Source organism: Anolis sagrei, chromosome 1 (assembly GCF_037176765.1).
Source record: "Anolis sagrei isolate rAnoSag1 chromosome 1, rAnoSag1.mat, whole genome shotgun sequence".
NCBI lineage: Eukaryota > Metazoa > Chordata > Lepidosauria > Squamata > Dactyloidae > Anolis > Anolis sagrei.
Genome location: NC_090021.1, coordinates 298,859,168 through 298,880,512, shown reverse-complemented (window position 1 = coordinate 298,880,512; position 21,345 = coordinate 298,859,168). Strand labels below are relative to the sequence as shown.

General features: G+C 39.8%; 1 protein-coding gene across 1 annotated transcript in view; it reads left to right on the top strand.

The window, feature by feature from the left end:
• HEATR5A (HEAT repeat containing 5A) overlaps positions 1–21,345 on the top strand; it is a 74,970-nt gene that overhangs the window by 32,480 nt on the left and 21,145 nt on the right. Inside the window, exons 15-24 of the mRNA XM_067462871.1 lie at positions 550–713; positions 807–982; positions 1,500–1,605; positions 1,831–2,021; positions 3,060–3,219; positions 4,492–4,681; positions 12,456–12,625; positions 17,497–17,635; positions 19,557–19,736; positions 20,474–20,713. Coding sequence (XP_067318972.1) covers positions 550–713; positions 807–982; positions 1,500–1,605; positions 1,831–2,021; positions 3,060–3,219; positions 4,492–4,681; positions 12,456–12,625; positions 17,497–17,635; positions 19,557–19,736; positions 20,474–20,713 — 1,716 coding nt within the window. The remainder of the gene's footprint in view (positions 1–549; positions 714–806; positions 983–1,499; positions 1,606–1,830; positions 2,022–3,059; positions 3,220–4,491; positions 4,682–12,455; positions 12,626–17,496; positions 17,636–19,556; positions 19,737–20,473; positions 20,714–21,345) is intronic.

The window sequence follows — 21,345 nt, the reverse complement described above, 5'->3', positions numbered from 1 at the left end:
TCTGAGAGATGTCATCCTGCTTTTTGGGTTTTAGTGTCATTGGTATATAGATGACACACAACTCTGTTTCTCCGTTCTTGCAGATTCAAAGGAAGTTGTTTCTGTGATAAACTAGTCTCTACTGTCAGGAATGGACTAGATGTGTGTGAACAAATTCCAACTTATTCTCAGATTGACAGCTTGGGCATATATCTGGACTATGATTTGAGTTTGAATGTCCAGGTTGTGATTGTGGCCTGCAGTGTATTTGAATCATTAAAACTAGTGCACCAGCTGCACCTGTTCTGTGTAAAGTCATATCTGGCTATAGTGATACATATCTCTAAACTGTGGGGTTTAAAAAGCATATTTTGGGAGTCAGAATGTTTAATATGAGTGTTTTGCTGGAATGTAACATTCTTCATTTATTAAAATTGTTTCAGTTCATAATCTTTCCAACAAGCATATATATCAGAAATCACATTTTTTAATCCTCAGATGTCTTCTTAATAATATTTTAGATACAACCTTTATTTAAAAATAGCTTTCTTCTACCCCCATCATTTACAGGAAATTTTTCTGCAGTTCTCAAAGAACTTGTGCTTGATTTGACCCAGTCTGATAACCAGATGGCAGCCTCTGCTGCTTATCTTCCATCTCTCTCTCATCAGAATGAATTTGCCTTACTTGGTCCTACATTACAGGAGACAGAGCACAGATTTATTGAAGAGCAGGTATTTTCTTATACTGTAGCAGTTATTTTTACTATCAGAGAAGAACAACTATTCTTCTGTGGTGACAATTGCGTTTTTTTCCTGTCTTTCCAGCTGCTCTTAGTCCATAGTATAGCTGGTGGAAGCCTAGAATATGATCCGCATTCAGTTTACGAAAGAGCTGCAGATAGTGACTCAGTGCCTAAGCCCTTACCTACAACTATATCCATTATCAATGCAGCAACCCGTCTCTTTGGAGTAATATTTTCCCATGTTGCAGAGCCCCAAAGGTAAAATAATAATATTAGTAATAATAATAATTCTCTACAGTTATTTTATTTTAATTTCCAGTGACAAGTTAGCTGATGTTGTGAAATTAGCTACTAAGAATCACCTCTTCACATTCTTTATCATGTGTCTAGTTGCTGAAGCCTATTAAAGTTGTCTACTCTGGTGTAAGAAATGCTGTTGAAAGTGACAGGAGAAATAGTTGCAATTTTTGTTAATATTTTATGTATGTACATTATCATTGTTCTTATCATCCAATGAGTATGAATAATATGCTGCCAAAATAGGAGAAAATATGAAGAAAATATGAAAAATCTAAAATATCCCAAATGATTTTTCAACTGGAGAAGAAACTGAACATAAGCAAATATTAGGAGCAAATTTCACATCTGAGAATCTGCCTCATTAAGAAAATAGTTTTATCCTGAACCTTCTAATATCTGATGACTTTTACAGAATAAGTGACAGAATATTTTATCTTGTTTCCTTTCCCAATTTTTTTTTTGGTGTGTGTTTAAGGCTTCAGATATTGGAACAGATATTGACCTCCATAAAACAAACCAAAGGATCCCGACAACAGATAGTGCAACAAAACATTATGTCAGCATTTTCTAATGTTCTGAAGGTAAGAATTTCTTAGAGAAATTATCTCTTTTTTAGGGAAACTGCTTCTTTCCCCAACCTTTCAGCAAGCGAGCTTCAGATGTCATAATTATGAAATGTACCATAGTTTTTTTAAAAAAAAATTAAGAACTTCTCTGAAATGTGTTGTGCAATCATTAACAATTAATGTAGATGACAACAAAAGAAAAATTAGTGACAATTTCAAAATTATAATTTTTTGTTATAGCACTTAGCCAGTTGCAAGGGGAATTTAGGTTCTGAAGAAATCCGAAGTTCTGCCTTATCCTTAGTGATGAGTGCCTTAGAAAGTAGTAATCCACTTCTGAGATGTTCTGCTGCCGAATCTCTAGCCCGACTTGCCCAGGTCGTTGCTGACAGCACCTTCACTGCTGGATTGGCACAAATTAGCTTTGACAAGTAAGTTACTTCCTATCATTTAGTTTTTGTTATATTATTTGTTCCTGCTTCTGTATTTCCTTTTCTCCTCAGTAGATTGCGCCTATTTAGGTAGGGTTCCAATATCCATAGAATCTTTCTGCAACAAACTGCAGTCCTTTATACACAATGGGTTGCTGTGAGTTTTCCGCGCTGTATGGCCATGTTACAGAAGCATTCTCTCCTGGCATTTCACCCACATCTATGGCAGGCATCCTTAGAGATTGTGAGGTATATTGGAAACTAAGCAAGTTTATATATCCGTGGAAGGTCCAGGGTGGGAGAAAGGACTCTTGTCTGTTGGAAGCAAGTGTGAATGTTGCAATTAATCACCTTAATTAGCATTGCAAAGCCTTGGTGATTAATTGCAACATTCACACTTGTCTCCAACAGACAAGAGTTCTTTCTCCCACCCTGGACCTTCATTACTTAGTTTCCAATATAACTCACAACCTTTGAGGATGCCTGCCATAATTTGGGTGAAATGTCAGGAACATGGCCATACAGCCTGGAAAACTCACAGCAACCCAGTTATTCTGGCCACAAAAGCCTTCAACAATACATAAAGAATATATACATATACAAAATGTATATTTTTCTCCTTTCTCTTATAGTCAAATATTAGGGAAATTGAATCAGCCAGGTAAAATATGGGGAACCTCTGATTTTGGGGCTGAATGTTATCTTACTGGGATCCATAGCTAATCCTTCGGGGTTTCCCATTCAGTTGTGATCCCCTCTTCATTAAACAGTCATAAGGAGGTTTCCCAGCTTTTCTGTGGGCATAACAAAAACAGCCATGATTCTTGTCTGTTATCAAATTTATTTGGTGAGTGATGTTTGGTAAATGCAAAAAACACAGGCATCTTATTTCTACAGCCATTCCTTATTCAGAATGGTGCTAAAATGCTGTATGACTGCTGCAGGCTGCTTCTTAAAGTTCCCAGAGTTGGAGACTGCCTCTTTGGTTTTCCATAGTTGTCTTGTCATGCTTGGAATATGTTTCCTTACAAATTTTAGGCTAAAATCTGCTAGAGATGTTATATCAAGGACAGGACATTCTTTGGCCCTTGGATCACTCTATAAATATCTGGGAGGAATCAGCTCTTCTCAGCACTTGAATGCATGTGTCGGAATACTTTATACATTATCTCAGGATAGCACTTCACCTGAAGTACAGGTATGTATTAGTTTTTTTTTATTCAGTGAGTGGCTTGGAAGGAATTTTGGTTAAAAAAGGAACCTATAAATATATAGCAATTGCTAGTCCCAATTTTGAGTATAATCATTGAATCAGTACAACCATTTTGAGTATAACCATTGAATCAGTGTGCCTTCCCTGAATAAAGGAAACAGTGCCCTGCTCTGACCAATTCCCTGCAAAATGTCCTCAGAAGCACTTTAACTACCCGTTGTGTTGCTCTCCGTACACTATCCTTTAAAACCCTCCTGCTTAGATACATCCTACCTCTGTTCACGCCCAGTGTTTATTTTAAAATTTTAATCTATTACATCTGGCCTGGCCATAGGTTTTAAATTTTTTTGTGTTATTGTCTATATGTGAGTTATATTAATTGTATTGTTTTATTTGCTTACTGCTTTGTTGTTTTATTGATGTGTTGTTGGGCTAAGCCTCCTGTAAGCCGCCCCGAGTCCGCTTGGGGAGATGGTGGCGGGGTATAAATAAAGTATTATTATTATTATTATTATTATTATTATTATTATTATTTACCATTCAGTGGGATCAACTCTCATTGGGATTAGCAGTTGGACTTAGGCCAATGAAATGAACAAATACATTTTATTTTCTAAATGTATATTTCTATTTATAGATGCTTTACAAAATAACAATACACTTCAAAACAGCCCATAAGCTCTTGCTGATATTTAGATTGCATTAAATTTGTGCCAATCATGAATTATGCATACATCTGAGAGAAAATTACATTATATCATGTTCAGTAGCAAGCCAAAGTGGTCATTTCCCCTTGCATTTCTCTCAGTTATTGGACCCTCTTGTTACCTCTTCTCAAATAAGAAGAGGTGGAAAATTGTTTGTTTTTGAATTCTTCTGACCTCATTTTTCAAACATGGACAGATTAGCTTATCTTCTTACCATAGAAAGAGACAAGAAAGTCTGAGTAACCTGCTTACGTAATAGTTTTTACTGCCTTTTGAGGGGAAACCCCATATTTTATATGATGTTTGTGTCCATTTATGTCTTGTGTGTTATTGCTTTGTCTGTTTTTTCAGTTCTGCCAGGAAGAATAGCAACGTTGCTTCAAAGCATTCATCTTAAAATTACACAATTTATGATCATTTTATTGTTTCAATTCATCTTCTCACTAAAGTGCACCCATGTTACATATAAATTTTATTTCTGGTCACATCTTGTAAATTATTTCATGTTTGTGTGTGTGTGACACAACACTACATTTTTGGTATTTTACAGACCTGGGCACTGCATTCTCTGTCACTGATCATTGATTCTGCCGGTCCCCTATATCACGTGCATGTGGAACCTACCCTCTCTCTTATTCTTATGTTGTTGTTGACTGTGCCTCCTGCTTATGCTGAAGTCCATCAAAGCCTTGGTCGCTGCTTAAATGCACTTATCGCCACTTTGGGTCCTGAGTTGCAAGGTAATTCATACATTTGCAACATGGTGATGTTATGAATAACTTTTCAATAACTTTAAAGCATAGGTTCTTTTTATTAAAATTTCCAGTAAGAGAAAGGGTATCAGAATTTTCATAGAACAATGTTTAGACCGCATTGAGTCGCCTGCTAAGGGCTGAAAAATGCGGTATAAAAATGAAGTAAATAAATAAATAAATAAATAAATAGACATAACAGACATGCAGATTCTATGTAACTACATTGGATTCACAAACAACCTACAGTTACATTGGCAAAAAAACAAGGATTCAGCATTCACACATATATACATTCATTCATCCTCATGCACACATCACCATTTCACCATTCTTCCTCTGTGAAGAACATCTCTTAGGCCAGACAGCTTCCTTGCAAATCTGCAGATGCATAGTTCCTAAACTCCAAAATGCTTCTAAACTGCCAAAACGTCAAAATGCATCGTCTTTCCCTGAGAACATGACTCCAAAACGCACTTCTTTCTCTTTCCTTGAGAAAAGGAGGCAAAGTGTACAGACTGTGTTCTATTGCCACTCCCAAATACATACACTATCTCTTTCGAGCATGGCAGGTGGCTACAATTTTTGGATTATAATAAGGTCTGCTATATAGCAATATTTCGCTAATATTGTCCCAAAGTTGTAAATGAATGATAGACATTTTCCATCCTGAAACATCCTGGCTTCATCTCGGTCTCCTGCCAGATGTTAACTCTTCGTAATTGGTGTTGGTGAATGCAAGCAGCCTTGTGTTGACTTCCTTATTAACATAAGGAATCTTGCAAACATTTCCTTAACTTAAAAGAGCCATTCTCTCTGATTATTTATTTATTTATTTATTTACTTTGCTTGTATACCGCTCTTCTCAGCCCTTAGGCGACTCAGAGCGGTTAACAACAATTAATGCAAACACATTGTTTTCCCCCAATAGTTTTAACAGTTAATCTTTTGTCATAGTTCTTATCAATGTCAGCAGTTCAGCAGCTTTTAATTATAGTTCTTGAGTATAGTTAATGATTTTGTCATTGTAGGCCTTAATCTTCTAAAATGGTGTCTTCAGCCAAATTAGGCCCCATCCGTACAGCTTTCATACAATTCATTCAAATAATTTATTCTTCGTGTCGTCCGTGAAATGCGCACCTATGGGTTCTTCCTTGCGCATGCGCAGAAACTCGGAACATTTCTAAGTTTAAAGAATTAAAAATGATTATTTTGAGCCACTTAGGCCCCGCCCATTCCCCCGCCCCCCCCGGATATAAGCGCCGAGCGGCGCCGCCATTATCTAGTTCCTTTTTCCGCGCTAAACGTGCAGCATCTCGGAACAGCTCTCCTCGATTCTCCATACGGACTTGATCTTTTGGACTGACTTTTACTACCCTGACTCTCTCCATCCTTCGACTCGGACCGGCTGACTACTCTTCTCTTCACCCTCAGGCTAGAATGTCTTCCCTCTATTTCAAAAACTGCTCAGCTTGCGGAGCCACCCTCCCCGAAGCTGACAGGCATTCCAAATGCCTCCTTTGCCTGGGGGAATCCCATAACCACCAATCCTGTGAAATTTGCCTTAATTTTACCTCAAGGGCTCGCAAAACGAGAGACGCCCGTTTAAAAGCTCTGCTTTATGAGCGCGCTCTGGCTCCACAATCCCTTCCCACCCCTTCCCTATCCCCAATATTGGAGCCTTCTCAGCCTCCCTCCCCACGCGCTGGGGAAAGGCGCGAACTGGATCAGGCAAACGCTCCCGTTATGGAGCCGCCTGCAAAGAGGCAAAAAGCTTCCAAACAGGCCACGAGGTCTGAAAAATCAAAAGAGAAAGCAAATAAACAAAAGAAGGGACGGCAACTCACTGACTCACAGTCCTTGAGCCCTCCCAGATTGGAGCCAATGATCCATCCCTCCGGTTCCGCAATCCACCTCCAGGAACCGCTCCCAACCATGCTCCACTTGGATGACCCCTCCCACCTTCCTCCACTCGAGCTCCTTGCCCCTCCCTCGGAGCTGGAAACACAAACGGCCGCAGGCCGATCAACCTCCCCGCCTCCGCTTCCCCTCTCCCAAGCCTCCCCCCTCCCATCCCCAAATCTTCCACAAGCCTCGGGCCCGAGAGAAACTCCTTCCCCGGTTCCGCCTGCGCCGATTGCGCAATCCTCACGCCGCCGCCGCCGATCCCCTTCTCCTGAAGCGGAACCGGCAGCGCCCTCCTCCCCTCCTTCCAAGAGACTCCGACCTCGCTCTTCTGACCACCCTCAGCCTTATGGATACCCAGACTACCCTTACCACCTTTATCCCCCTCCTCCTCCCTTCCCATATCCTTTCTACTATCCTCCCCACCCTGACCCTTATAGAGGCTTTGATGCCTCTCATGCTGAAGATCCTAGATATCCCCAGCCCCCCCGTGCGCCTCCCACGGCCACACTCTCTCAGCCTCAAGAATACCAAACTGAGGCTTTGACTCATCCAACAGAGCAGGATCTCAACAACCCACCCTTACCACATCCAGAAACCATTGACATTGAATCCAATGATGATACACCAGCCATCTTAGACAACCAACTCGAACCTGACCCTTCCCCCAAAAATTTGGAGGAATTCAAAAAATTTTCAGCTCTTTTAATAAGGCTGGCTAGAACCTTAAACTTAGCGACTCCAGAGCCTACCGATACGGTAGTTGACCCATGTTTTACTTCTACTGAACAACAACAACCATCATCCACTGTGTTGCCCACTCTACCTTATTTGCTAAAAATTCTCAAAAATAATGGAGTTGCCCCGGCTTCAGTCCCGGCAACTCCTAAAAGGCCTGAAAACTTATACCGTATTGATCTTTCCTCAGCTTCATGGCTTGCTAAAATGCCTAAAGCAAATTCTGTTGTGACTGATGCTCAACCTAAACCAACTCAAATTAACCAAACCTCCCCTTCTGATAAGGAAGGAAGAAAGTTGGATGCTATGGCCAAAAAGTTCTACTCCTCAGCATGCCTCTTTGCACGCATGGCTCACTATGGAGTATACATGAGTGTATACCAGACTGCCTTGTGGAACAAAATTGCTCCCTATTTAGACCTATTACCGCCAACTGAACAACCTCTAGCCACAGCTTTTAAACAAGAAGCTCTCCTTTTGGCCTCCCTACAAAAAGATCTCTCCAAAAATATTGCTGACACCGCAGGCAAACTTATTGCAGGATCAGTGGCCCTTCGCCGCCACGCCTGGCTAAGAGCAGCTATCCTTTCTCAATCACAACGCACCCTGATTGAAAACCTCCCCATGGATGAGGCAGGCCTTTTCAATCCTGAAACAGACTCTCAATTGAAACACTCCCATGAAATGAAACAAACGGTATACAAGTATGACCATCAGCCATACTCCTACCAACGCCAACGATGGGGCTCCTATTATTACCGTCCTCAATACTACAATAGGCCCTACAACACCTCATTCTACAGGGGACGACAGAGACCTTACAACCCCTCCACATCATCAAGACGACCGCCCCTGCCTTCCAGAGGTCAGTACCGTGGCACCAGGCCCCCCAATACCAACAAACGCCGTTTTTAGCACACCTACACTTACCGACACTCCCTCACCACCTCACACCCGACCACTTACATACCTTGACAGATTGCATACCTTCCTTCCGGCATGGCAGTCCATAACCACAGACACCTGGGTCTTGGACATCGTTGAAAGGGGTTATGCCATAGAATTTGACAATTATCCCCCAGTGGGCAATGTACTGCTAACACCACCTTCCCAAATCATTTGGGAAGAAATTCACTCTCTCCTCCAAAAGGGCGCCATCTCGCCTACTTCCTCACAAGATTCAGACATCTGTTTTTTCTCCCGTTACTTCCTGGTGGACAAGAAAGATGGTGGTCTACGCCCCATCCTTGATCTACGTAAACTCAACACTTTCATTACACCACGTAAATTTCGTATGGTGACACTCCCCAAAATCCTTCCCTTCATTCCCAAGGACTCATGGTTAGCCACGATTGACCTTCGAGATGCCTACTCCCATATTTCAATTCGACACTCCCACCGCAGGTTCCTTACCTTTGCGGTCCAGAACAAATTCTTCTCTTTTAATTCTCTCCCGTTCGGACTTTCCACATCACCAAGGGTGTTCACCAAGTGCATGTCTGTTATAGCCGCACATCTCCGCCAGCAAGGCATCACAGTTTTTCCTTACCTGGATGACTGGATGTTTTGCTCATCCTCTCGATCACAGCTGTGCAAGGATACTGATTATACTTTATCTCTTTTGCAGGATCTGGGTCTGGTCGTGAATCACGAAAAATCTCACCTGACCCCAACACAACGTATCCAATTTATAGGAGCCGTAATAGACTCCACACTCCAGAAGGCCTTCCTCCCAGAAGATCGCTTCCTAAATCTGTGCCAGGCTATCCTAACCCTACAACAATCCCGCCAAACATCAGCTTGGGCTATCCAATCTATCCTTGGCCATATGGCTTCTACCACAAGTGTAACACCCTTTGCCCGTCTAAGAATGAGACCCCTCCAAAGTTGGTTTCTCAAAGCGTTCGACACCCTTCACGAACCCCAGTCACGGGTCCTAAAACCACCGCCCCCTGTCCTCCAGTCACTCTCATGGTGGACAAAGCAATACAATGTTCTCTCGGGGATGCCATTCAACCATCCCCGCCCCTCCATGTCCCTCACAACCGATGCCTCCAACTCAGGTTGGGGAGCGCATCTCAAGGGATTCCAGATCAGTGGCCACTGGTCCCCACAAGAGCAGAAGCTCCACATCAATGCCTTAGAAATGATGGCAGTGGAGAAGGCTCTTCGGGCCTTCACACGCATTGTATCCAATCATGTCATACAAATAGTAACAGACAACACCTCTGTCAAATACTACATCAACAAACAGGGAGGAACACGCTCACGCACACTCCTCCACATCTCACAACGAATTTGGGAGTGGTGCATTCTGAAGAATGTCCTCCTCACAGCCATCCACTTACCAGGCCAGGACAACATCCTGGCAGACTCTCTAAGCAGGTCCTCCAAAAACAACCACGAGTGGCATCTCCACCCCAGACAGTTCAAAGCCCTCACACGCAAGTGGGGCGAACCCAGAATAGACCTATTTGCATCTCCAGTAAACAACCACTGTCCACTCTACTGCGCACGGCTCCACCCTCACGCATCCCAAGGTTGTCTCGGGGACGCCTTCCTATTCCAATGGTCGCCCGGTCTCCTCTACCTCTTTCCACCGCTCCCCCTCCTATCCCCAGTCATAGCCAAAATAATTCAGGACAACACGGACTGCATTCTAATCACACCCTGGTGGCCACGACAACATTGGTTTGCCCCCCTTCTCCAAATCTCCAACAAAGAATACCTCCACCTCAACCAAACCCCGGACCTTCTCACAGTAGAGAACGGCCTGGTCCTACATCCCGACCTGCAATCTCTACGCCTAACGGCGTGGAGAATCAAACCACACTAGGCCTTTCTGATGAAGTCTCCCGTATACTTTTGGCGGCCCATAAACCTGCCACCAAGAAATCATATGACTATAAATGGTCCTCTTTCAAATCCTTTGCTCAATCACTGGGACACAACCCTATCTCTGCTCCAGTTCCCTTTGTCTTAGACTTCCTTGTCCACCTCTCCGCCAAGGGTTTCTCCCTTTCTTCGGTGAAATGCTACCTGTCAGCCATTTCATTTTTCCGAAGAAAGTCCGGGTTGCCGTCCCTTTTTCAGGACCATCTGGTACAATTGTTTCTTAAAGGCTACAAAAATATCCACCCTCCTGTCTCCCCCCCTCCCCCCCAGTGGAGCCTGGAGCTAGTGCTATCCCAGTTATCCAAACCACCTTTTGAACCTATGGCCTCTAATGATATCTCCCACCTATCGTGGAAGACGGCCTTTCTTGTGGCCATTACTTCAGCTAGGAGAGCCAGCGAACTCGCGGCCCTCCGTTCAGACCCTCCTTATGTAAGATTCCACCCTGACAAGGTTGTCCTCCGCACCGATGTCACATTCCTTCCTAAGGTGGTCTCTCATTTTCGTATGTCACAAGACATTGTTCTACCAAATTTTTTCCCCAACCCATCCTCCCAGTTGGAGGTAGTTCTGCACTCCCTTGATGTTAAGAGAGCACTTTCCTTTTATTTACATAGAACTTCCGCTTACAGGAAGTCTCCCAGATTGTTTTTGAAATACAGGAAAGACGTACTTGGCCAGCCTGTGTCCTCCCAAGGACTGGCCTCCTGGATTGTTGCAACCATCCGTCTAGCTTATCAACTCGCAGGGAAAGACCCTCCGTCCCACCTCGTGGGACACTCGACCCGTTCTGTGTCTACATCCCAAGCATTCCTCAAGGGAATTCCCTTGGACCAGATTTGCAAAGCAGCTACGTGGTCTACACCGTCCACGTTTGCCTCTCACTACAAGCTTGACATTCAGGCAAAGCAAGATGCTAGCTTCGGCAGAGCAGTTCTTTTCTCCTGTGTGGCATGACCCACCTCCAGGTCAGTAGCTTGTTATTCACCCATAGGTGCGCATTTCACGGACGACACGAAGAATAAATAAAGGTTGCTTACCTGTAACCGTATTTCTTCGAGTGTCAGTCCGTGAAATCCGCACGACCCGCCCGTCCTCCCCTCTGTCATGCCATTCTCCTGGCTGCTGTTTAGCGCTGGGAACTAGATAATGGCGGCGCCGCTCGGCGCTTATATCCGGGGGGGCGGGGGAATGGGCGGGGCCTAAGTGGCTCAAAATAATCATTTTTAATTCTTTAAACTTAGAAATGTTCCGAGTTTCTGCGCATGCGCAAGGAAGAACCCATAGGTGCGGATTTCACGGACTGACACTCGAAGAAATACGGTTACAGGTAAGCAACCTTTATATATCATATGTCATCATGAAATTGAGGGACAAGTGTATATGGAGTGTTGTAAGACTTAATGGAGAACTATTGAAGTTGTTCCATTTGTTCCATTTCTTATCTAGATTCTGATCCAGATGATGATCAATTGTTAACATTTGTTGTTGTTTATTCATTCAGTCACTTCCGACTCTTCGTGACTTCATAGACCAGCCCATGCCAGAGCTCCCTGTTGGCTGTCTCCACCCCCAGCTCCTTCAAAGTCAAGCCAGTCCCTTCAAATCACATCAACATTATTTACACACTCCCTTTTCTTAAAACTGAGGTTCTTACATTTACAACCTTCCAATTAAATTTAATAGGATCCCTTTTCTTAGTACTCAAATAAATCATTGTCTTTTTTTCTCCATGGCAATAGAACTGTCTAGTAGCCTACATCTCTAAGCAGTTTATTTTCCAGGTAGATTCCCAACCACATAGATACATTCTACCTGAAGTAATCCTTCTCTAAGCTCAAGGCAAGGATGTGCCATTGAAATCCAGCCTTCATCTCTATATGCACATTGTATGCCCAAGTACATTCTAACTATTGGAGGAATTGAATATATTGGCAGCAGTGAAGTGGGAATGTAAGCTGATTCATGAGGAAGTGAACACAGAAGCTCTTCAACTAATTGTAGGAAACTGCTCCACATAATTGAAAAATGCTATAGTTTTTATGTGAATACTGTACTATTGAAATAAAAATTCTTGTAAAGCGTAACTATCACTGAATGTGTTAATAAACATATTCTTTATTGTTTTTGTGGTATTTGATGATGTCAAATGTTGGTAGAGTAATAAAGAAAATGACAAAGGCAAAAAAAAAAATGTCTCCCTCTCTTTTTGTTGTATGTATAGGCAGCAGCACTACAGTTTCAGCCTTACGGGCTTCTTGTCTCCTGAGCTGTACAGTGATGCAAGATAATCCTGACTGCCTTGTCCAAGCTCAAGCTATCTCTTGCCTTCAGCAGCTTCATATGTTTGCTCCACGCCATGTAAACCTGTCTAGCCTTGTAAGATGCCTGTGTGTAAGTATATGTGTGTTATTGTCTGTCTGTGTGTGTGTGCACGTGCACACACATACACATTTAAACTAGAACAGTTGGAATGATTTTGAAGGAATTCTTTAAAGAGAACAGATTTTAATATATTCTGAGCAGGAGAAGCAATAGCTTTGCAATGTTTCAGAAGTATTTATGAGTGCTCTAGTTTATTTGCAGATAAACAGATTCATTGTGGCATAATCTTTTATGTGTTAGAATTAAATTAGATGCACAAAATGAAAAATGTATTAATGTATATAATAGGATTCATCCCTTGTTCAGTAGACTAGAATGATCCTTCAGCTTGGATGAGATGGTTGAGAGAGAGCTCACAAATTGCCCTAGGTGAGAAGGAAAGCTCCTTACAATACCACAAGGCAAAGTGATCTCTTTTGTTGTCCCACTCCCTTTCCCTGACTGTCTTGGAAAATCAGGATCTTTACAGCCGGTTGACTGTCTATATATAGAGTGAAGATACTCTACAGACAGTGATGAAAGAGTAAACTGGTAACCAGATAGAAGCTATTAGTGTTCCCCGATTGTCTGCTGTTATGTTGTTGTTAACTGCCATCAAGTAAATATCGACTTTACAGCAACCCTATGAATGAGAGCCACCCTATCATCAACAAGCCTGCTCATGTCTTGAACAGTGTGACTTCCTTGATTGAGTCTGTCCATCTCTAACAAGGTCTTCCTTTGTTCCAACTGCCTTCTGTTTTACAAAACACTTTTGTGTTTTTTAGTTGAGCAATTTCTTCTCATTATATGTCCAAAGTATGACAGCCTCAGGCCTTTTCTACACTGCCGTATAATCCAGATGATCAAAGCAGATGATCCACATTATCTGCTTTGAACTGGATTATATGAGTCTACACTTCCATATAATCCAGTTCAAAGCAAATCTTGGTTTTATGTGGCAGCGTAGAAGGGGCCTCAGTTTAGCCATCTTGTCTTTCAGGGAGAGTTCAGGCTTAATTTGCTCCAGAAGCCATTCATTTCTCCTTTTACAGTCCACAGTATCTGTTCACAGTATCTGTAGAACTCCAGCACTGAATTTATTTTCTTCCTATCATTTTTTTTCCACCATCCACCATAGAAATGGCGATATGATCTTCCATATAATGGCATGGAAGATCTTCTCATTAGCATTCAATGATATATCTTAGAATTTCAGGATTTTGTCTGGTTCCTTTCATAGCTGCCCTTTCAAGTCCAAGTCTGTATTTGGATTAATGAATATTTGGGAAAGTAAATTACTTCAGTGTCTTCGTTGTCTATTTTAAACTCATGTAAATCATCTATGATCATTTTTTGGTTTTCTTATTGCTCAGTTTAAACTCTTCAATAACTGTTCCAAGTCTTTTTCTTTAATGGTTTCTAATTATTATTGCCATGATTCAGAATCAGCCACAATGCACTGAACACTGGCGTTTTTGGTTTCTAGACCTATAACATATTATCATAGATTAGGATTTTTGTAAGTTGAGGGTCATTTTACAGTGCTGCCTTGGGATGCCACCCCTGATTACTTTTGCAACCATTTTCCTGCCCAGGCATTCAAGAAGGCCATAAGTAGCATTGTAGCAGAGAGAGTAGGGCATGTTCGTACTTCTTTTAGGTTATCACAGGACAGACTAAGCTCCTGTCTTTCAACACTCCTCTCAGAGGTGTTTCCTTTTTTGATAAGAGTTAGTATATGGTACTTACACTGACCCGTAGATAAGTCAACGCAGTTTTTCTAGGTCAATTTTTAATTAAAATGTCTAGACTTATACATAAGTATATATAGTACTTTGTATTCTTGAGGGCAAGCTCACTGTAAGGTCTGATGCCCAGGGCTTTTGTCATGACTGGATTATCATTTGTTTTTGTGCAGGAGATCTTGTTGGAAAATTCTGTGTTGGTAGGTCTCTGTGCATTGTTCAAATTTCAACAATTTTTGGTGTGTGTGTGTGTGTTTTGTTTTAATTTTCCTTTTAAATGTGTTTAACCATTAATGTCCAATGAATACTTTCAGCATGGTGAGCGATGTTTTATTTCAGCCTAACAAAATTATCTTTTAACATTCTTATAGCTGCATTCAGATCTTGTGTGCAAATTTAATTTTTGCATTGATTTAACTTAAATCATTTAAAAACAAAAAGAAGGCTACTTTTTAAAATTGTCTGCAGTTCATGTGTATTGCTTGTGTTTTCTGTGTGTTTTTCCTGTCCTTTTAAAACATGAGAGAATGAAAGATATCAGAAATGTGCATTTTGCTTTGTCTTGCAGTTAAGCTTGTGTGTTCTGGCTTTCTCATACAAAAACTTAAAACTGGCATTTTAAAAAGCATGCTTAAAACTCGAAATAGTGTTGAATCTGCTTGTGTAAATGGTGCATAAAATATTTAATGGGTACTTTATTTTTTTAATTTATAGCATCTCTTTAATATGTTCAGGGATCATTGTTTGTATGCATTCTATAAGTAAGCATGCATGTGGCAACATATGATACTATTAGATGTAGAATTGAGTCTTTTTAACTGTGATTCCATAGTACTTCGTTGTGTCCATTCTGTTCTCTTTTGTCACTCTTTCCTTTAATTATTTCTTGTTGACAAATGAGGTACATTACTTACGAACATGGCAGCTTTGCACCGAGAACTCAACTCTCCCCCATTCTTCAGATTTCTAATTAAAATTAAGTACAAGGGGAAAAAACCAATTTATTTATTTTATTTTAAACAGTGAAGCACTGAATAGTTTTAGGAAATATAACATATAATTTTAGTGGGGATTTTTTCTTCTGTTGCAATGTCCAGAATCTGGAATTGAGCTTGGACATTGGATGTTTTGTCAATGACTATTTTTAATACAATGTTTTAATATGCATCTTTTATAGAAATAGATTTTAATATGTATATTTTTAGAGTTTTTACAGTGTCTGTGTTTTAATGCTGTAACCTGCCTTAAGCCAGGTTAGAAATAAAATAATAATAATAAGAAGAAATAAAATAATAATAATAATAATAATAATAATAATAATTGTTATTATTAGAGAAAATACTTGGTAGTTTTAGTGCATTTTAATATAACATGTTATTTATGTTGCTTTTCATTTGTAAATCATGATAACAAAATTCTCAAAATTTTGTTGAAATGGCAATATGATAGAAACCGGTGCAAGAGCCCAGGAAACTTTTTGCTGTAGTTAGGTACTGTTCTATAGCATACAAATTCTTAGTACCATATATACTTGAGTATGAGCTGAGTTTTTCAGCCCTTTTTTAGGATTGAAAAAGCCCCCCTTGACTTATACTTGATGGAGGATCCTGGTCAGCTTGTATTCAGGTTGGCTTATATTCGGGTCGGCTTATACTTAGGTAATCAGAGTTGAACAGCCTTATCTTAAAAAACCATTTTAATATTTAAAATATTAAATACTCAAAAACATTTAACCTACTGATGACACAATTAATGTAATTTTATTGGTGTCTATTTTTATTTTTGAAATTTACTAGTAGCTGCCGCATTTCCCACCCTCATCTAATACTTGAGTCAATAACTTTTCCCAGTTTTTTTGTGGTAAAATTAGGTACTTCAGCTTATATTAGGGTCGACTTATATTTGGGTATATACGGTACATTGGTTTAGTGTACCATGAAGTCCTGCATCTCCATCTCAGGATGGAAAAGATTTCTGTCTGAAATACAAAAAGACATTACCAGCCAAATAGACAATAATGAATTAGATGAACTAATGCTGAGCTACTGAACTTGCTGACCGAAAGGTTGGCGGTTTGAATCCGGGGAGCGGGGTGAGCTCCTGCTGTTAGGCCCAGCTTCTGCCAACCTAGCAGTTCAAAAACATGTAAATGTGAGTAGATCAATAGGTCCTGCTTCTGTGGGAAGGTAACGGCGCTCCATGCAGGACCTTGGAGGTGTCTACGGACAATGCCAGCTCTTTGGCTTAGAAATGGAGATGAGCACCATCCCCCAGAGTTGGACAAAACTAGACTTAATATCACGGGAAACCTTTACCTTTACCTTTAATGCTTTAATTCTGTACCTAGCAGCTTCCTATGTAGAGTTTTCTTTCCTACACATATCTATATTCTGATCTTCTTAATAATCTATTTATGGTTTTTATATGTTTGGACTTACCACTCAGTGCAATAGAGACATAGGTGACTCCCAGACATTGCTACCTCACCCAGTTCCTCCAGTAGGGAGCCTCTGCTGGATCCCAGTTTCCTCTGACAACAAAAACTCTTCAAGGAGTCTTGATTTAAGCAATAGTTCACTGTGTTACAAACAGTTAAATTAGTAAACATCATTGAAATCTTTGTCTATATATATTGACCTACATCATGTCTTTCCTCACTTTCCTCCTTATGTTCTCAAGTTAGATTATAATGGAAAAAATAAAGATGAAATGGTGACTGGGATTTGATTATAGGCAGTGGCAGCAGGAAGGAAAAGGGTGATAGGCACAGTGGCAGTGAAAAATATAGGCTTCCAGATTCTGTATATCTTTTTTCTTTGCCACAAGTATGTAACCTTGGAAAAGTGCAGTTATTAACTTAATGGACTAACAGGATTATTACCAACAGATACTCATCTGGCCACCAGGCAGGATTTTGACCAATCAAAGGCATAATAATGGAAGTTGTCTCTTGAACCATCTTTAACCATTTCATTCTTGTGCAATATATATTACATTTTTAGAAAAGATATCCTTTTCTTACTCTCCCCCTCTATATCTGACTTTTAGTTTTGTCTCAGGAATAGGATTGCTTGAGGAGCTTCAAGCTTCTACCTTTTAGTTACCATCTTACAAAATGTGCCTTTCAGTTTGAGTCTTTTGTTCACATTACAGGTGAATCTCTCTAGTTCATATTTATTACTAAGGCGAGCAGTACTAGCTTGTTTGCATCAGCTTGTGCAGAGGGAGGCAGCTGAAGTTTCTGAACATGCAGTGGCTCTTGCTAAAGACAGCAGAGAAGATTTTGCACCAGGTAATTTATTTATTGTTTATTTATTTACTGCATTTATATCCCACCCTTCTCACCCCAACAGGGGGACTCAGAGTGGCCTCACAGAAAGGTATCAATTCAATTCCATACACATACATAAATACAGTAAAAATGAACATATCCATTAAAACCAAAAAATCAACAGCAATATTAAAACAATTATTAAAATCACGTTATCCAGAGTCAAATCCAAGGTCATTCCATTAGTCATTTCACAATTCTGTATACTCATGTTGCACTAGCTTGTTAGACAAAAGCTTGGTCCCATAACCAGGTTTTAACTTTCTTCCTGAAGATCAGGAGGGAGGGGGCTGATCTAATTTAGTTGGGGAGGGAGTTCCATAGTCAAGGGGACAACACTAAGAAGGCCTGTCTCATGTCCCTGCCAAACGCACCTGCAAAGAAGGCGAGAACAAGAGCAGGGCCTCCCCAGAAGATCTTAATCTCTGTGGTGGATTGTAGAGGGAAATACATTTGGACAGGTATGCTGGGTCAGAACCGTTGAGGGCTCTTTAGGTCTTTATATTAAGCCTTTACAAATGCAAAACTTTACTAATTTAAAATACCTGTCATATTTTAAGGCTATTTGTAGATTTTATCTTGCCAGACAGAACCCAGTATTTCCCAATATACAATATTCTAGGATCCTTATTTCACAGTGGATACTTGGAGACAATCCTAGGATACTTTTGTATGTCTTGGAATCTGCTATAGTAATGTTTGGGGCCTAGGCTGAACAAACAGCTTATTACATGTGAAACTGTTCTAAGCGTACAGAATTTCAAGATGCTCCTGGTAGAGGCATTGTACATCTATTACACTTTTCTTCCTTGACAGGTTTCATTTTGGGGAAAATAAAAAATATACGAGAAGTTGTGCAAAAACAGAGAGTGTCTGAGTAGTACGTCATCTGGACCCCCTGTAAATTCCATAAACATGGCATCCTGATTGTTTGCCTTGAGCTGCATGTTAAAAATGGGTTATTTTTTACAACAATCCCTGTAATACCCTATACAGCATGACCAGTGTAAAAAATGTGCTTATTGTATAAATTAGCATGGCAAGAAGAAGCATATCAATTTTTCCTGTAACATCTAGTGGCTTTTTTATATACTATATAAATTCAGTCTTCCTCCTCATTTGCTTGTTTTTGACGATGGAGGATTTAGAATCTTTCAGCGTGTTTGTTTTCTGTCTGTGTACATATATTAATAATTGATGCATCTATTTTGGGACACAGGAGTATATTTTTGGCTTCAGATTGTAACCTGAGAGTTGGCTGACCTGATGTTGAAACAGCATCTCTGTTTGTAGCTCATTTTGTTCTGGAGAAATGAATGTTGGAAATTATTGACCCCAAGAATGATTTAGTAACACTAAAAATGGTGTGGGGATGGAAAAGGAGAAAGTTAATGCAAAATAGGGAAGGCGTGCCGACACCTTTATAACAGCCCATTTTGGAGCATGCTACATGCACACAAATTCTGCTAATTTGTGTTTTTTAAAAAAATAATTTTTATTGGTTTATCACATTTATTACATACTATTGCATTTTGTACATCAGCCTCTTTAACATGTTGTTTTATTATTTTGCTTTGACATTTTCCCCCCTTTTCTCTTTTTTCCTTTTTTATCACCACAGTGCTATTTTGTGTTCTAATGTTTGAATTAGCACTCTGAACTATTTGCATGATGAAAGTACTTGTGATGTTCCTTTAATTTTCCTTCTTTTCATAAACCCGAGAAACAATTTGATTAAGGTGGTTGACAGAGCTGGAAATATCAAGGAAACAGACTACCACATTTTTGCAGAGGCCTGAAAGTTATTAATTGTGATTTAATATTTTTTATTTATCAGTAAAAAAAAATAACCTCACATCATATGCATGTGCCATTTTTATAGGTATTAACATCAGAGAAGTAGGACTTGAAGGGGCATTGTTAAGCCTGTTGGACAAAGAACTGGATCCAAAACTGTGCCAAGACATCCGAGAGACCCTGACCCATATGCTTATATCAATGGCTGTTGAAAAACTCTCTTTCTGGTTGAAGCTCTGCAAAGATGTTTTAGCTGCCTCTGCTGGTATGTGCTAATCTATTCTTTCCTGGAAATAAAACCTGATAGAAATCAAGGAAAGGAATCATCTGACCAAGCTATCAAGTGGTTTCTTAACCTGGTTGGCAAATAATAAATAATTTTAGAGTTGAGAGATCAACTCTCAATAGAAAGCAGCCATGCACAAATTTGAGACCAAACTGAAGGAATTCCTGCCTCTATATCAGCTTAGCTGTCTGATGCAAATGAATTGCATGATTCCTTACTATCGGATTCCCTTTATAGGAAGCCTCTTTTAGATGACCAATTGCATTATTTTCAAACAGGAGAAGACTTTATTTTAACTGTTCAATGAAGTGTTGCAATACACATTTAAAATGTAAATACAAGTCTGTTTCTCCCTCTTCTAACTCCCCATTCTTCCTTTTCCATTTTCTTTGCACATTTTTCCTCTCTACTTCCCTGTTATTTGCTTCCCCACTTATGTTTTGTTATTTGCATAGTCTTTGATGCATAAGACTTCAGTACTCCTGACTCCAATCTGTTCACCATATTAACAACAACAATAACAACAACAACAATAATAATTTTCTTACTCGCCTCTCCTCACTGCTCAAGGCAGGACACACACATATTAAAACGTAGTTCTATAAAAGATACATATTAAAATGTTTTTCTATAAAATACATATTAAATTCACATGACAGAGATTAAACTATGTTACATTGCTAAACAGTGTCCCTGTCTATTTTGTATTAATTCAGATTTCACAATTGTGGCTTCAGTAGATACAACACAAGAAGAAGAAGTTGCTCAAACAGATGACGAATTGGCATTGGCATTGGAAAATGATGAAAAATTGCACCCTTTCCTGCATCCTCGATGGTCTACTAGAGTTTTTGCTGCAGAATGTGTTTGTAAAATTATCAACCAGTGCGAAAATGCTGGCAATGCTCACTTTGACATAGCTCTGGCACAGGAAATGAAGCAGAGAGATTCAAGAGGTATGTGTGAAAAATTAGTATGCAAACAACAATGCAACATTTTCCCAGAGTTCAAAATGGCACTTAATTTTGAGTAGTTTAATGAAATATGGGTAGGGTCTTTTCACACATATTGTACTAGATGGTTTATTGAGATGAAATATCTTGTTACTAGTTCCATTTAAAAAAACAAACAACTATCTTAGTAAATTTGGGGTGGTTGTATTATTACCTACGGTCACTAATATCACTGTGATTTTTTAATACATTCTACATTTTAATTTGAACCAGCACTATTATTTTTAGAGTTCATAATTATTTTAAACCATTTTTCTTTTATTACACTCACACACACACACACACACACACACACGTTCACACTCTGGGCATACAGAGTGAGATTTGTATATGTTTGTGTGTACTGTGTTGAGTTGATTGCCTGGAGAAAGGCAGGATATAAACAAAATGAAATGAAATACACACACGTGCATATGGGTAACTGCCAAATGAGAATAATGCTTCATGTTTCTGTTGAAATGAACCTTAGTCCTCAAAGTTTAAGCCATAATAAATCTGTTGATTTTAAAGATTTTACTCAAACTCTTTGTAGTTTTACCGCTACAGACAAAGACAACTAGGTTTTTGGAAATTAA